General features: G+C 56.3%; 1 protein-coding gene across 2 annotated transcripts in view; it reads left to right on the top strand.

Moving 5' to 3' along the window:
• BCAR1 (BCAR1 scaffold protein, Cas family member) overlaps positions 1-17,036 on the top strand; it is a 37,780-nt gene that overhangs the window by 17,397 nt on the left and 3,347 nt on the right. For both annotated transcript variants that reach the window (XM_090259748.1, XM_090259747.1), the window contains exons 2-6: positions 7,368-7,979; positions 13,443-13,604; positions 13,777-13,893; positions 14,781-15,878; positions 16,660-16,749. In XM_090259748.1, coding sequence (XP_090115874.1) covers positions 7,368-7,979; positions 13,443-13,604; positions 13,777-13,893; positions 14,781-15,878; positions 16,660-16,749 — 2,079 coding nt within the window. The remainder of the gene's footprint in view (positions 1-7,367; positions 7,980-13,442; positions 13,605-13,776; positions 13,894-14,780; positions 15,879-16,659; positions 16,750-17,036) is intronic.

The raw sequence follows: 17,036 nt of genomic DNA, 5'->3' as shown, positions 1-17,036 counted from the left end.
AGGGCAGGGCAGGCATCAGCCTTGGTGGTGTCCTGGACACAGGTGGCCGGCAGTGTCTGCCAGACTGATGGTGCCCTGGTGGTGTGCCCCTCCGAGAGGTTACAGCTGTGTCCTTTTGTGATCCTGGGGATGAGGCACCTGATTGTCCCAACAGCAAGAGAGGCTGGAAAGCCAGGCTCTGGGGAGTTGGGTCCTAGGGAACGTGTCCAGAGCTCAAGCTGGGCTTACTTACCCTGCCACGGGATGCCACCATTTGGATAACATTTACTGAATTCTGCATGCACCATCCCAACTCATCTTGCAGGTGGACTGGCCCTGGCCTGCCTGCTGCTCCAGTGATACAGCCCATCTCCCCTCTGGCCTTCCCTGCTCCAGTACCTTGGTTCATTCCCCTACTCTGCCTATATGCTCTTCCCCCGCTGTTTTCATGGTTGCTGAGTTTTCATTGTTCATGAGTCATCTGAAGTGTCACTTCCTTAGTGAAGACATCTCTGACCACCCTATATGCAGTGGCCCTGTCTCACATTATGAGGGGGGGACCCCAGAAACTCGTAATTATCTTCCGAAAGGCAGGCCTGTTGTAGTACAGGCTTTCCCCACGAGGTGAGTGTTCTAGGAACCCATCTGTATTAGTGTACCCGCTGGCGTTATTGTGAGAGGCTGCCTTCTGCTTCAGTTAATTTTTTTTGAAGGCTCAACGCATTTGCCCTTTTCATGATGGGTGTTTTTTTGTTTGTTTATTTTTTTAGAGAGAGGGGAAAGGAGAAAGGGAGAGAAAATTCACTGTGTGGTTGCCTCTCACATGCCCCCAACTGGGGACCCGATGTGCAACCTAGTAATGTACCCTGACTGGGATTTGAACCAGTGACACTTGGCTCACAGGCCGACGCTCAATCCATTGAGTCACAGCAGCCAGGGCTCATGATGGGTGTTTTATGAGCACACCCCACGCCATGTTTAGTGTTCCGCAGCTTTTGACCAAAAAGAGCATGGCCCCCATGCCCCACCCTCCCTATTCACCCAGTCTGCCCCCAAGTGACTTTTCTGTGTTTCCCAAAATGAAAAAAGTCCTTCTGATGTGGAAGAGGTGAAATGAAATGAAAAATGGCAGAAGTACTAAAAGTCATCAAAACAGACAAGTTCAAAAACTGTTTTAAGCAGTAGAAAAAATGTCTCCATCAGTGTATTGCATCAAATGGAGGGTACTTTGAAGGTGACTGAAGTTTTAACATGTAAGAATGAATGCACAATTTTTATAAATAAATTCCGTTTTTTTGGAGTCCCCCCTTGTATTTTTAGCACCACACTTTAAAAGTTTATATATTTTCTTGATTTTGCTATTACAGTTGTCCCAATGTTTCCCCCTTTGCCCCCCTCTGCCCAGTACCCCATTCTCTCCAGCAATCCCCCCCACTTAGTTCATGTCCATGGTTCATGCATGTAAGTTCTTCGGCTTCACCCTTTCCTATACTATTCTTAACATTCCCCCTGTCTGTTTTGTACCAACCAATTATTCTTCTTAATCCCTGCACCTCTTCCTCCTTTCTTCCTCTTCCCCCTCCCAGCTGATAACCCTCCAAATGATCCCCATACCTATGCTTCTGTTCCTGTTCTGCTTGTTTGCTTAGTTTGTTTTTTAGATTCAGTTGTTGATAGTTCTGCATTTGTTGCCATTTTAATGTTTATAGTTTTGATCTGCTTTTTCTTAAACAAGTTCCTTTAACATTTCATATAATGATGGCTTGGTGATGATGAACTCCTTTAGCTTTACCTTGTCTGGGAAGCACTTCATCTGCCCTTCCATTCTAAATGATAGCTTTGCTGGAAAGAGTAACCTTGATTGTAGGTCCTTGCTTTTCATCACTTTGACTACTTCTTGCCAGTCCTTTCTAGCCTGCCAAGTATCTTTTGAGAAATCATCTGACAGTCTTATGGGAACTTCTTTGTAGGTAACTCTGCTTTCTCTTGCTGCTTTTAGGACTTTCTCTCTATCTTTATCTTTTGGCATTTTAATTATGATGTGTCTTGGTGTGGTCCTCTTTGGGTCCAGCTTGTTTGGCACTCTATGCTTCCTGGACTTGTATGACTATTTCCTTCACCAAATTTGGAAAGATTTCTGTCATTTTTTCAAATAAATTTTCAATTTCTTGCTCTTCCTCTTCTACTTCTGGCAACCCTATGATTTGGATGTTGGTACATTTGGAAATATCCCAGAGGCTCCTTATTCTGTTCTTGCTTTTTTGAATTTTTTTTTCTTCTTGCTGGTCTGATTGAATGCTTTTTTCTTCCTTATGTTCCAAATCGTTGATTTGAATTTTGGCTTCATCCCCTCTGCTGTTGGTTCCCTGTGGATTTTTCTTTATTTCACTTAATGCAACCTTCATTTCTGCCTAGGTCTTTTTTATACTGTTGCAGTACCTGATGATTTCTTTGAGCATCCTTATCACTAGTGTTTTGAACTCTGCATCTGATAGGTTGCTTATCTCTATTTCGTGTAGTTCTTTTCTTGGAGTTTTGTTCCGTTCTTTCATTTGGGCCATACTTCTTTGTCTCATTTTGGCAACCTCCCTGTGTTTCTTTCTGTGTATCAGGTAGAGCTTCTTTGACTCCCTGTCTTAGCAGCCTGGCCTAGTGTAGAAAAGGTGCCCATCTAGATGAATGTGGCTTCTTTAAATCCTTGGTGGCCGGACTTCCATACAGCTCAATTTTCTGACAAATCTGCATGATGTTTGTTTTGTAGTTTAGTTGTAATTTTTGCTATGGTTGTGCACAGAGGGGAAACGTGTTTACCTGTGCCTCCATCTTGGCCAGAAGTCTCTCAATCTGCCCGTGGCCAGCCGGATGGTCCAGGCAGCTGTTGCTTGCACTCTGGCACTGCACTTTGCCCCCTGCCCTAGCAAGTTGTTTACTCTGTCTCTGCCCCTCTGGACTGTCAGCCCCTTGTGGACAGTGGCCTGGTGGAACTAGGCCTGGGTCATCATGCAGAGCCTGGCCCAGCACCTGGCAGAGAGCAGAGCCAGAAGAATCTTTTGTTTAACAAGAGAACTATCCTATGAATCCAGGACTGTCATCTTAGCACAGGGGACCGAGTGCTCAGAAAAACTAAGGGACTTGCCTGAGGTCCCCTAAGTCTGATCCTAGCTGCTGCTGAGTGAGAGAGAAGGAAGGAGGAGCTTGTCTCAGGAGCAGCTGGGGTGGCTTAGAGGCCCAAAGGGGCGGGTGCTTGGGCAGCTGGAGTGCTCCGGCGCCAGCAGTGCCCAGGACTCCAGGGCTGCTCTGTGGAGAGGCTGCCTCCAGGGATCTAGGCAGGGCCACCAGCTGACGCAGGCGAGGAGCTCCTGGTGCCAGGCGCCCCTTGCCACGTGCCCAGCCCGAGAGGTGCTTCCCAGCCTGGCTCCAGACACCACAGACCATATAGTTGCAGCCGCAGTTGGCCTTGACTGCTCAGTGAGCTCACTCCATGGGGGTGGGGGCTGGCCACTCTTGCACAGGAGGTCCCAGTAGCTTCTTGGGCACTGGTGGACTCGCTCTGCTTTCCCTTCCCCCTTCCCCACTGGACCTTGCCCTCAGTGCGCTCCAGCCTCCCTGAGTGCCCAGCCCTGTCTGTGGGGCCTGGTGGAGGCCCATCTGCCAGCCTTTCCTGGGCTGCCTGCCCTCCTCCTGTGAGGTAAGGGGCCTCCTAGGGGCAGTCCCCTCTATCTGCAGCCCGCCCCCTCTGACTGCGCCAGAGGGGAATTTTTCTGTGACTCACTCTGCTGGCACTTCCTGTGGTCACCAGGGCAGGGGCTGGGGGGACCTGGTGGGGTGGCTCTGTTCTGGGGTCACTGGGGGAAGGAGACCTGGTGTCCCGCCCTCTGACGGGATGTGATTCCCTGAGGCCTGAGGCCTGCTGCAGACCATATTTGGGAAACTTGCTTTTCCTGCAGGCAGCCTGGGGATGGGGCCCTTGAGCCCTAGTGGGCTGCAAAGCAGCCCTGCCCTCCTCCTTCTCCCTGCGCTCTGGCCTCTGGACTTGCTTCAGCCTCCTCTGTCCTGTCCTGCCTCGGAGCCTGGGAGGTAGTCCACTGTTTTCTTTTTCAGGATGTGTATTTTTTTAACCCCAAAGCTAAAAAATGCTCATTAAATACATATTGAAAAACTCTGAAAATCAGGAAGAGAAAACATCTCCCAATCATCTCAAGCATTAACACTGTTATTCTTACCATCTCTCTATTACTGAAGTTGGAGTGACGCTCTATGAAGGCAGAATCTACACTTCCATGCATTTGGAGCTGATAATGGCCCGGCAGCCCTCAGCAGTTCCAAGGGCCTCTGCCCTGCACTCACCTCAGTGCTGGGGACTCTGCTAGTTCTGCCCTCCCTGAAATCTGAGCTGCCTGCCTGGGCTGGCTCCTGCCCTGGGCTGTCTCCTCTTGGCTCCCAATTTTCCTGCCTCTGGCCCTTTCTGGGCTCCCGGGGCTCTGAGCTGCACTGAGGAAATGGGTTCCAAGCTGGTGCTCCTGGGGTCTGAGCATGTAGTCCTGTGACCTGGAGCACATGCTTCTGGACCTGACGATGCTCAGTCCTCTCCCCTGATCCTCAGTATGGCATGCAGGGTAGAGGAGATGGAGCTCAGAGGAGCTGTTGCTGGCCCCAGAGACTGGTGTGGAGAAAGGAGGCTGGGTCCTCCTGGGCTTGGATGAGGCCTTGCCCTCACTCTTCTCTGCCCCAGGGCCCAGGCTTCCACTTCCTGTTTCTGCCAGTGGAGGTGTAGCTCTCCCTTCTGCCTGGAATTCCAGCTCCTGCTGGGCTCCTTGCAGATGGAGTCCTGGGGACAAGACTGGCCTCGGGTGGGGAAGGTCACACAGCTAGTGGGTGGCCAGAACTCGGGTCCCATTCCCAAGGGAGGGTTCTAGAGCAGACCCTTTGCCTTCAGACCTCAGGAGACTCAGAGCGGGGCTACCAGAGCTGAGGCTCTGCTGATGGGGCTGGAGCGCACAGCCTGGCGCTGTCCTCTCCAGACTTGGCTTACCCCTGTGTGTGCAGCCTGGGCCTCTGCTGCCAAGCTCTGCTGCCCTGGAAGGCCAACGTAGCCCTGACCTTCTCTCCCCTAGGCACCTCCTTAGCTCCTTGGCACTGACCTTGGCCCTCCAGCCGGGTGACCTTCTGTGATGTCTCTGAGCGCAGCCTAAGCCTGGCCCCTGTGCAAGGGGAGCAGCGGCATCAGGGGCCAAGGGCTGAAAGCTCAAGGCTTCCTTGCCCCTGGATTCTCTACCTCCAGTGAGGTCCTGGGCTTGCGGTTCAGTGTCACCAGTGCTGTGGTCCTTCTGCCTCGGACCTCACAGCCTTCCCCTGGGCCTCTCCTGGGCCTAGGCCACGTGGAGCACATGTCCCTGCTCTGGGAGGGATTGCTGACTAACGGAACCCCGAATCGGTGCTCACTTCTGGGTGGCTGTGCAAATTAACAGGAGAATTGCAGCAGCAAAGAGTGGGGTTGGGTGCTGTCCTTCTTTGTTTGCTTTATTTTTCCCATTTATTCCTGATGTCTGTCTCATTGCCGTCCCTCTTCCAGAAGCACCCATGGCTGATGTAATGTGTCTGGAATCTCCCTGGGTAAATGTCTGTGAAAAATACATAGTGTTGTTTTGTAGATGTTTATAATATTTACAGTAAAGAGTTCTAGGCTGTAGATCTCCCGTTTGTTATACTAACTCGGGAGGGTGTGGCCAAGAGGCCTCACCAGAGCCCTGGGCACCTGCTGGCACGCATGGTGGCGTGTGTGTCCTTGCTAGCTGACTGGAGCCCTGAGCTTTCTTTGTGATGGTCTTGGCCGTTCTGTTTTCCCCTTTGGAAAACTCATTCTTCATGTTTTGTTGGTGTTCCTGTCTTTTTCTTACTGATTTGTAGTAGTGCCTCCACATTCTAGATTAATCACTCTTGTCACTTGGTGACTTTTCACTCTGTCTTTGTTGTCGTCACCTGATGTTTTATGCGTTTGGGGTCTTTGTTTTTTGTGATTTTCTTTTTTCTTTTTTTTTAAATTGTTCTATTATAGCTGTCCCATTTCTCCCCCGTAGCTCTCCCCTGCCCCACCCACCGCCCCTCTCTCCCACAGTCAGTCCCCACCCTGTTGTCTATGTCCATGGTTACTTATACTAGTTCCTTGTTTTATTTTATTTTTTTCCCATCTCAAGGTCACAAAGATATTCTCCCACATTTTTTTTGTATTTTATTAGTTCACACTTAGGTCTCTAATTGCCCTTTGTTTATAACATGAGGCAAGTGTCCAAACGGATTTTCCTTCCTACAGGGTGAATTTTTTCTTAATATCATCTGTGATTCGGTCCCATTCTTCACAGTTGCTGTGAGGCACCACCTGGGACATCCACCAGCTTCCCCCAGAGCAGGGCCTTGCCTGAGCCCTGTCACAGCTTCTGGTCCCCATGCTACTCACTGGTTGGAGTTGTGGCCCGTCTTTATGGCCAGGAGAGGGAGTGCCCCTTTGCTGTATTTTTCCCCCCAGAATTAATCTGATTATTTGTGGACCTCTATTTCTCCCTTTAATTTAGAGGGATTCGTTTTCTTTGATCAGGTTCCTCAACAACAAAAATGTTTGCTGTCTCTTTGATTGTAATTGCAATTTATTAACTAAGCTTGGGCTAATTGTTTTTTTATAGCACTTAGTCATCCCACCATGAACTTGGTAGTTTTCCCCCTTACTGGTGTTTCTCCTTGAGCCCTTTGACAGAATGTAAACATTTCTTTCTCTGAGGTCTCTTCAGTCTTTGCTTGATTCATTCTTTGGATAACTTGTAGCTTTTGTTGTTACCATGTGACACCTATTCTATGACTTTTCATTTTTGTTGGTTATTGGTTCTACTAGTGTGTTGGGATTTTTACATAGATGATGGCTGTTTTGTCCCTGTGTCCCCTCCCCTTTCTGTCTTTGGCTGTCCTCTTGGCTGATGGCAGCAGGACTGGTGAGTCGGAGCAGGGAGGGCGTGCATCCGTTTTCCTCACAGAGCGTGGTGGCTGTCACTGTCATTATCACCACTCTCCCAGTGCTGGCCCAGTTTGCAGTCTGATTTTGGGGATGGGTTACGAGTATCTTGAGTGCCATCCCCGGAGTGTAGGTGGGAGCTGCAGCTGAGAGGATTTTGAGGTGCTGTCCAGGCCCCTTTTCGGGAAATTCTGGGATCAGCTGGGTCTTTCTGCTGGAGGCTGGAGGGACAGAGGGGCCAGGATTGTGCCAAACCCCACTTAGTTCCTTTCCCAGTGCTAAGGGCAGACGCTTCCCCTGACCTGGAGAAGCGTGGGAGCTGGACAGGCCACTGAGACCCCTCGCACATGCTCCTGCTCTCATGCCTGTCTGTGTCCTCTCTCCCCAGAATGTGCTGGCCAAAGCCCTCTATGACAACGTGGCCGAGTCCCCGGATGAGCTCTCCTTCCGCAAGGGCGATATCATGACAGTGCTGGAGCGGGACACACAGGGCCTGGACGGCTGGTGGCTCTGTTCACTGCATGGGCGCCAAGGCATTGTGCCTGGGAACCGCCTCAAGATCCTGGTGGGCATGCACGAAAAGAAGCCTGCGGGGCCCGGCCCGGGCCCCCCTGCCCCCCTGGCCCCGCCCCAGCCTGGCCTTCACAACCCGACTGCCCAGTACACGCCTATGCTGCCTATCAATTACCCACCCCAGCCTGACAATGTCTACCTGGTGCCCACCCTGAGCAAGACCCAGCAGGGCCTCTACCAAGCCCCTGGGCCCAGCCCACAGTTCCAGTCTCCCCCAGCCAAGCAGACGTCCACGTTCTCAAAGCAGATGCCCCATCACTCATTCCCCAGTCCAGCCCCAGACCTTTACCAGGTGCCTCCAGGGCCTGGCAACTCCACCCAGGATATTTACCAGGTGCCACCTTCTGCTGGGATAGGGCATGACATCTACCAGGTTCCTCCATCCATGGATGCTCGCAGCTGGGAAGGGACCAAGCCACCGGCAAAGGTAAGGCCACCCTGGCATGGCTGGGCAGCCCTCCTGGTGGGTTTCACCCAGACCTGGGTTTCTGGGCCCAGCTAAGCACCCTTGGGTTTTCCAGGGCTCCAGCAGTGGCTCTCTGTCTGGTCTGGGGCCAAGGTGGGAGGTGAGTGTTTGGGGAATGTGTTCATTCTGCTGCTGCTGAGGGTTGTGAACAGGCTGGGCCAGCTCAGAGAAGAGACATCTGAGCTGGCCTCAGACCATGAGGTGTCTTGTCAGCAGACAAACCCTAGTGGGAAGGTGTCACTAGCAGAGGACACCTGGAGGTGTGGAAACGTGGTGGGCAGATGGGGCTTGGCTGGGGAGGCCAGAGCAGCAGGCTGGGGCCAGACTCCCAGAGCCCTGATGCCACCTAAGACTGGTTGCTTTCCTGAAGATGGAGGATTTTGAGTAGGCATGACCTGCCCAACCCTTGTCCTAATGAAGTCATTCTGCCCACAGAGTGGAGGGCACGGGGAGGCCTGAGGGGCCGGGCTGGGGCAGGGAGCCGCAAGAGGGAGGGAGGTTGCGGCGTGCTGGGCGGCACTGGAAGGGGAGGAGTCGGGCGTGGGGGCTTTCAGCAGTTAGGGGGGAGAGGCCAGCAGCCCAGAAGGATGGGCTGACGGAGAGGAGAGCTGGTCCCTTCACAGGCCTCAGTCGGGAGAGGAGTGCGGTGCCAACACGGCACCTCCGTGCGCAGCGGGGCCTCGGCTCCTTCCATCTTGTTGCTCTGACCCCCTCAATGTAGGACTTGGGTCTCGGCTGGAGCAGTTGTGTGAACTTCAGCGCCATGTCTGCATCCCAGCCAGCAGGAATGGGGGTAGGGACAAAGGGGAGAGGCTAGCTGCTGCGTGTGCCTGGGGGCTCCCTTGAGTCCCCAGGGGGTACATGTCAGCCCCTTGGGTGGAGGTGGGGCACGTCTTATGGGGTTCCTGTGGGCACTCGCAGGGCGATGGGTTTGTGACTCCTGCACCGTGGGGAGGACACTGCCTGTGGGACTGCCAACGCAGGGTCGCCCTGAGAGACCCTGGTTCCAGCACCTGGTGAGCTTTGCCAGTGGGATGCTGGGCCAGGGGACGAGGCTCTACACCCACACCCTCCCCAGTCCGTCTGCCTGTAGGAAGGAGGCAGAGCCGAAGCAGGAGGCCAGGCCCACTGGCTGCTATGGGCTGAGTCAGGAGCAGCATTTTCTCCCCTTTGGTCTGTGTCTTCCCATGCACATGTCCCTTCAGGAGTTGGGGAGTGGCGTTTCCTGAGGCCCAGAAACAGAAGTCCCATGGACTTGGAGGACTGTCTCCCTGTTCACCCTTTACAGCTCACCCAGGAGAGCCCTGAGAAACACAGCCCACACCTGTGGGGAGGCCCTCCCAGCCTTCCCAGCCCCAGCTCCCCAGCTCCTCCCTCCTCGGAGGGAAGCGCAGCGGGGTGTGCGGCTCGGAGACCCTGGTAGGAGAGGACAGGTGTCCGTGTGGTGGGCGCAGCAGCTGAGCTCTGCTGGAGGCCGCCTCCCTGGCCCATGCCCAGCCTCGTGTTTGCATCACATGTAACCCAGGGCTACCCGTGTCTGGAGAGGCAGTAACTAAGTGGACACTCACTGCATAGCACTGAGCCTCCGTCCTCAGAGCCAGCCCAGGGCTGAGGTGGGAGACTTGCCCCTGCCCATAGGGTGGAGCTGGGCAGCCAAGAGACCTGCCCAGAGGTCTTTGGCGGGCTGAAGGTGGGGCTCCATGGAGACTCGCCATCAGTGAACTCTGGGTCACTGCCTTCCACTTCTGCCCCACCTGCTCCTTCAGCTGCCTGGCCAGTGAGGGGCCGGTGGCAGAAGCCTGCCCTGCTGGCCTGGGATAGCCCAGACTAAGGCGGCTCCCAAGTAGCTGTAGTGGGAGGAGTACAGCCCTGCCTGGGGAGCAGTCCTGTGGGGAGGTGGCAGAGAGCAGGGCCTAGCTGGTGAGCCTTGGGACAGGCCATAGCTCACCCCCCAACACACACAGTCAGTCTGTGCTCTGCACACCACTCCCCCGGGAGGCACACCCTTTCCCCTCCCTTCCCTCCCTTCCTGAGTCTGCAGTCAGGCCTGTCCTGGTGCATCTGTGAGGCTAGGCAGTGGAAACCCTGTGGGCCGGGAAACAGCACTGAGGCCACCGTGCTGGGCTGTGGACTCAAGCCCCCCTTCTGGTCGTTGCTTCTGTTTCCCTGCACTCGAGGGCCTTGCTTCCAGACTGCTGCTGGCCTCCCCTGGCTGGGGCTCGGTTGCCCTCCCCCAAGAAGCCTCATTGATCCCAGCCTGGGCAGCCTTGATTTCATCTACGTTTATTTCATCATCGTGAAAGCGATGCTTGTTTGTCATAGAAAATGCTTAATATATGGAAAAGATCTTGACATAAGATGCCCCGATAAGAGGTAATCACTGGGAAAATGGGGCATATTCTGTCTAGCATACTCTGTTCATCTTGCACAGATTTACACAGATACTTTTGCATTTTGAGATTGTAAATCCAATATCAGGTATCAAAAGCACTTTTGGGTCCCTGTACATGATTGTGACTGCTGCCTTGGATTTTGCCCTGTGGCCCCTCCCGTGGGGTGGGCTCTGGGTGGTTTCTGACGGTGTGCGTCTCTGACAGACAGTGAGGGGGTAGAGCTCCTGGTGTGCGTGCATCTGTGCCCACATTTCAAGGCTTTGCTTTCATAAGCCTCGTCCTTCCCCTCAGGAGTCTGGGATACAGGCTCCTGATTCTGGGGCAGAGGTCGGCTGGGCTATGGAGGAGCCCTGCCGGGACCTTAGTGGGGTGGGGGGACCCTGGCACCCAGGACTCTGCAGGGTGAGTGAGGTCAGCAGTCAGGTGGGGTCAGTTACCTGGAACCAGCACCCTTTGGCCTGGGGTATGGCTTTAGGAAGCTGAGGGAAGAAGTAGATAGGGCCATGGGGGTGGTGTTTTTGTGAGGTCACTCCTGGGGGAGCGCCTCTGAGCCAGGGACCACAGCTGAGCCTAAGGGAACAGCTGCGGTGCTGCGGCAAGCTCTTGGGGGACACAGCTGAGCTCGGTCCTGTTGCTTCTGAGAGCTTTGTCTCAGACTCCTGGTACTGGGCCGTGGTGGGGGCAGAGGCCAGGGGGCTCATGTCAGGTGTGTCCCTCTTGATGAGAGGTCAGATGGTCACCTGCTGTGTCCCACAGCGTCCAGTGTTGTTCTGTGCCTCATAGGAGGGTGAGGGTGGAGCGAGTATGTACCAGGGCCAGTCAGCCTGGGTCACATGTGGGTCAGTGACCCTTTGCAGAATGGCGAGACTGTCAGTAGAGCTGCCTGGAGGTGGTTGGGCACCCAGACAAAACCGGGCAGAGGCTTGTCCCATCTCATTGGGTCTTGGTAGCCATTAGCTTCATGTCTCCCTCTTGCTCTGCAGACTCCCGGATGGGGCCCTGCCTCTGTGCGTCTGCCTTCTGCACTGTGAGATGTATGTGTGGGAGAGCGTGGGGGTCCTGGGTTGGGGTCTGTGTCTCCTCCCAGACTTGCTGTGTCCTTCATTCCCAGGAGCCTCCAAGTCCTGCTAGTGGGGCCCCAGGTGGGAAGCAGGGCAGCCTGTTATTAATAGGCTTAGCAGCTCTCTGGAGAGATAGTTTTCCTATTGAGCTTTCCCCACTGGCGGCTGCCATACTGCTTTTTTTCTACCAGAAAAACTTTTGCTGGCCAATCTGGCTGCTTACTGTCACCAACTCAGCCACAGGAGTGGCAAGCTGCCCAGCGCCCAGGGCCTGGGGTGCAGCCCCCAGAGCCCTTACGCCTGCACTGTCTGTCGTCTTTCATCTGTAGGAGGCTGGGAGGGGCTTGGGTGCACAATCCATTCCCCTATTCAGGAGGCCAGTCCCCCACCTGCCTTTGGGAGGCTGCGGGGCCTGGAGACACCTCAGGCCTTGCCTCAGGGCCCTGCCAACCTGCCGCATCCCGCCAGCTCCCGCCCGCCCGCCTGCCCTGCTGTTGGCAGGTTCCAGTATCTAAAAATAGCTCTGGAGGAGACTCAAGTCTGGGGCTCAAGGAGGGAGATGAGTCTGGGGAGGGCCGCCAACTTCTCTCCCAGACACACTGGGGTGGGGGGCAGTGGGCGGGGGATCCCCACAGAGGCACGCCCCAGCAGCTCATGGGAGCCTGCCCAAGAGCCCAGGGTTGTTTTGCTACGCTGGCTGCCGGGGAGGCGGCAGGGAACGCAGGAGCAGGAGGCTCTGCCAAGCTCTGGGCTGATGGGAAAAGTGCTGCTGCCTGCGCTTCTGGGGAGATACCGCTGCTCCTGGCGGCTGTCAGTGTCTTGGGGGCTGGGCACAAGCAGGGACACAGGATTCTGGGGGCCTTGAGCCTGAGGGCGGGCCCTGCCTCAGCCCTGCTGCCCCCAGGGATATGTGTGGGGAGGGCCTGAGTCAACCCTGTCCCAGACATCCCCTTTGATTCAGAAACAAAAGGCCTTTCTGTGGGAGAAGAACAGGCAGAGAGTCTTGTGGGGGAGGCGTGCCCTGAGCTGGCTTAGGAGATCCCTCCAGTCTCTCCCTAGGGCTGACCCCCACACAGGCTGGCCCTCCCATGGGCTGGGTGCCTACAGGGCAGAAGGCTGCCTGCCCAGCACTGCCGGTGGGAGAGGGTGCCGCCAGGAAGGGCTGTGGGCAGCTTGCAGCCCGGGCCAGGGGAAGGGCACCGAGGAGGGGAAGGGACTGGCCTCCTCTCTCGGCCAATGTTGCCTGTTCGGGTGAGTGGTGGTCTCAGGGCCCTGTGGGAGTGGGGGGTGGGGTCCACACCCTGTCCTTCCATCTGCCTGAGCACTGGCCCTGAGGTCTGAGTATCCCCACCGGTCCCCATCCTCAGGAGTCTCCCCAAGAAATGCTGGGGAGGGGCAGCAGGGGACCTGCTTGCTGCTTTGCCAGGCCACTCCTTGGAGGCCCCAGGCCTTGGTTCCTGGGATCTCCTGTAGGCCACCTCGTCCAGACGCAGCCTGGCACCACCACCTCCATTTGTCCTGGATTCTCAGGGTAGCTCCTGGATCCTGCAGTCAGGGCAGGTCCTTGCTGGCAGACCTTTCTGAAGAGGGTGCAGCTAGGAGGTGTCCTGAGGCAGGGGCACCCCACTAAAGGGTGGCCCACCCTCCATCAGCCCATACGCATCCTCTTCTGAAACCTTCTGGGTCATCAAGCTGTAGAGACCCCATTCTGAATGGGCTAGAGCCACCATTCTGAATAAACCCTCGGGGTCCTAGTGTTCCGCTGGCATTGCATTTCATTGAAGAGAGGTCAGGGAATGCAAGAGGATGAGAATGCCCTTGCCTTAGAGTGGCCTCTGGGCCCACCCTTGGGGGACGCCCCAGCTTCTGCCTTTGTATCTCAGGGGAGTGGAATCTCCTAGAGAACCTGAGGGTGGACCCTGGAGCCTGGCCTCCAGAGCTGGTGGTGACAGTCAACCCTCTGCCCCTAGGTGGTGGTGCCCACCCGAGTGGGGCAGGGCTATGTGTTTGAGGCCTCCCAGCCTGAGCAGGACGAGTACGACATCCCACGCCACCTGCTGGGCCCAGGGCCCCAGGACATCTACGATGTGCCACCTGTCCGAGGACTGCCTCCCAGCCAGTACAGCCAGGAGGTAGGTGTGGGGGCTGGAGCGGGGGTGATTCAGGTGACCCTGCTCACAGAGCTGGGCTTCCTCAGCCATGGCCAGGGTAGGGGGGTCCTGGGGTGGGTGCTGTGGAGTTCCGCTCTTTCCATTTCCTCAGAAGGCCCTGGCACCTGTGTCACTGCACCGTCTCTGCCCCCAGGTATATGACACACCTCCCATGGCTGTCAAGGGTCCCAATGGCTGGGACCCATCACTGGACGTGTATGACGTGCCCCCCAGCGTGGAAAAGAGCCTGCCACCATCCAGCCACCACGCGGTGAGCAGTGGAGGATGCTGGGGCCTCGTGGGCTGAGTCCTGACAGAGCTTGGGGCTCTAGGTGTGATTGTGAGTGTGTGCTGCAATGGCGTCCATGTCTGCAGGGCAGGGCGCATCGGGAGACCTGACTCCAGGCCCCAGTGTTGTCTCTCTCTCGCTGTGTGATAGCTGCTTCTCTGAGCCTCAGCTTTCTAGGCTGTAAAAGGGCTCCTTGGAGGGCCTTCTTCAGGGGTGCTTGAGAGGGACACACAGGGTATCAGCAAGGTGACCACAGGATTTATTATCGAAACGAGGACACTTCTAAGAGCAAAAGAGGAGTGATCCATAATTATGAGAGGGAATTAGGCACAAACCAGGACTGTCCTAGGCAAACCAGGATGTTGTCACCCTGACTGATAACACACAAAAAGTTCAACCACATACCTGCTGCAGAGGAGTGAATACACAAGCAGCAGTGGCGGCGGCGGTGGCGGTGGTGGTGGTGGTGGTGGTGGTGATGGTGTGATTGATGATAGTGATGGTGGTAGTGGACTGGTGATGGCGGAGGTGATGGTGATGGTATTGGTATTGTAGTTGATCTAAGTAAGTGAACTAACTTACGTGATCCTCAAAACAAACCTGTGAGGAAGTTCACCCGTCTTATAGTTGAGCAGACAGGCACAGAGAGGTTGAGTCACCTGCCTTAGGTCACACAGCTAGTAAGCAATGGAGCCAGGATTTTGAGCTCAGGTCTGGCTCCAGAGTTGGGCTCTAACTATAACCTGTGTGGATAAGAATGATGGTGGATGTGTGCACCCAGGCTGTGTCTGTGTACGTGACTGGGTCCTGTCCCTGGGCTCCTGGTGGGCAGGTGGGTGGGCGGCCTTGACCACCTTTTGGCCCTTCAGGTGTATGATGTTCCTCCGTCGGTGAGCAAGGATGTCCCTGACAGCTCACTACTGCATGAAGAAACCTATGACGTCCCCCCTGCCTTTGCCAAGGCCAAGCCCTTTGACCCAACCCGCCACCCGCTGGTCCTCGCTGCACCACCCCCAGACTCGCCGCCGGCTGAGGATGTGTACGACGTGCCCCCCCCGGCTCCCGACCTCTACGATGTGCCCCCTGGCTTGCGGCGGCCTGGCCCCGACACCCTCTACGACGTGCCTCGTGAGCGGGTTCTTCCTCCTGAGGTGGCCGACACCAGCGTGGCTGACGACGGGGTGTACGTGGTGCCCCCACCCGCCGAGCGAGAAGCCCCGGCTGAAGCCAAGCGCCTGTCTGCCTCCAGCACGGGCAGCACTCGCAGCAGCCAGTCGGCCTCCTCGCTGGAGGCGCCGGTGCCGGGCCGCGAGCCCCTGGAGCTGGAGGTGGCCGTGGAGGCCCTGACCCGGCTGCAGCAGGCTGTGAGTGCCACTGTAGCCCACCTCTTGGATGTGGCAGGCAGTGCTGGTGGGTGTGGGGGCTGGCGCAGCAGCGCCGAGCCTCAAGAGCCCCCGGTGCAGGACCTGCGGGCTGCCATGGCCGCCGTTCAGGGGGCCGTCCACGAGCTGCTGGAATTTGCCCGCAGTGCCGTGGGCAACGCTGCCCACACTTCTGACCGCACACTGCATGCCAAGCTTAGCCGACAGCTGCAGAAGATGGAGGATGTGTACCAGGCATTGGTGGCCCACGGCCAGGCCTTTGACAGTAGCCGAGGAGGCCCTGGGGTCACTCCTGAAGACCTGGACCGCCTGGTAGCCTGCTCACGGGCTGTGCCCGAGGACACCAAGCAGCTGGCCTCCTTCCTGCATGGCAATGCCTCGCTGCTTTTCAGACGGACCAAGGCCCCTGTCCCAGGGCCTGAGGGGGGTGGCCCCCTGCATCCCAACCCCACCGACAAGGCCAGCAGCATCCAGTCCCGGCCCCTGCCCTCACCCCCCAAGTTTACCTCTCAGGACTCACCAGATGGGCAGTACGAGAACAGCGAGGGGGGCTGGATGGAGGATTATGACTATGTCCATCTACAGGTGGGTGTCTGCCCTGCCTAGTTCCCTGGGACCCTAGGGAAGCCCCCTGGCCCTCTTTGAGCTCTGATTTTTCCACCCCTGTCGTGGGACCCTCATCACCCTACACAGAGGGCTTTGGTGGCCACAGGGAGAGTTGGCCCCAGAAGGGCCTCAGTGAGCCCTGTGCCTTCCTCTCCCTTTGACCTTCCAGGCCAGGTGGCCCTCTGGAAGCCAATTCCTTTCCCCACCTCAGGCCTTTGGGCCAACGCGTTCCTGTCATCAGTGTCCTGCAGTGCCAGCCAGGACTGGCTCTCGAGCACCTGCAGGGGTTGGGCTTCTCTGGTGGCCACGACAGAGGTAGCTGTTATTTTGGGGGAGGTGGATTCTGAAGTATAAGCGAAAACAAAGTTGCTTCCAGCCGGTGGAAGCCACGAGGTGATGGGAAGGTGGGGTAGGGGTGGGCCTCTGAGCAGAGACGTGGGTGTCAGCCAGTCTCAGCATTCCAGGCTGAGGGCCAGCAGGTGCCAAGGCCCAGGGGTCAGGGACAGGTGGGCAGGCCCTGTGCGCCCAGGGCGTGGGCATGGATGTGATTCCTGACACTGGAACCAGGGCAGGGAGAGTGGCCATGGTCACACAGAGCGTGCCCAGCCCTTCCTGTGCTGGCTGAGATGGAAGAGGCCTGGGAGAGCTGCTTCCTCAGGAAGCTGCCCCCACCCGGACATGGTGGCCACTCATCTCACTGCGCCCCAGCTGGCCTGTGGGGCTTCTGGTTCACTCAGCCCAGTCCTTGTGTGCCCTCCAGGGGAAGGAAGAGTTTGAGAAGACTCAGAAGGAGCTGTTGGAAAAGGGCAACATCATGCGGCAGGGGAAGGGTCAGCTGGAGCTGCAGCAGGTGAGGATGCGCTCGGGGCCACTGCTTCTCCCAGCACAGGCTTCTCACCCGTCAGAGGAGCCCGCTGTCCCCGGGAGCCTGTCTCCTGTGGGAGCTGAGCCTCCTGGCCCTGCCAGCCAGTCCCTACTCGCCTGCGTCAGTCTCCCTGTGCGTGTTGGTTTGATGTTGCCATCAGAGTAGTCATGGTAGCCGTTTTAGGGCGCACACAGAGAAAAGTATAAAAAAGAGGAGGAGAAGCTACCCAGAGGTGTGTTTAACATGATACTTTGTGAACAGTTATGTCTGCT

This window comes from Furipterus horrens, unplaced genomic scaffold, assembly GCF_987537825.1.
Source record: "Furipterus horrens unplaced genomic scaffold, mFurHor1.1.pri manual_scaffold_13, whole genome shotgun sequence".
In the NCBI taxonomy this organism is placed as follows: Eukaryota; Metazoa; Chordata; class Mammalia; order Chiroptera; family Furipteridae; genus Furipterus; species Furipterus horrens.
The sequence above is the reverse complement of the archived record's forward strand: the minus strand, read 5'-3'. Positions and strand labels throughout refer to the sequence as shown.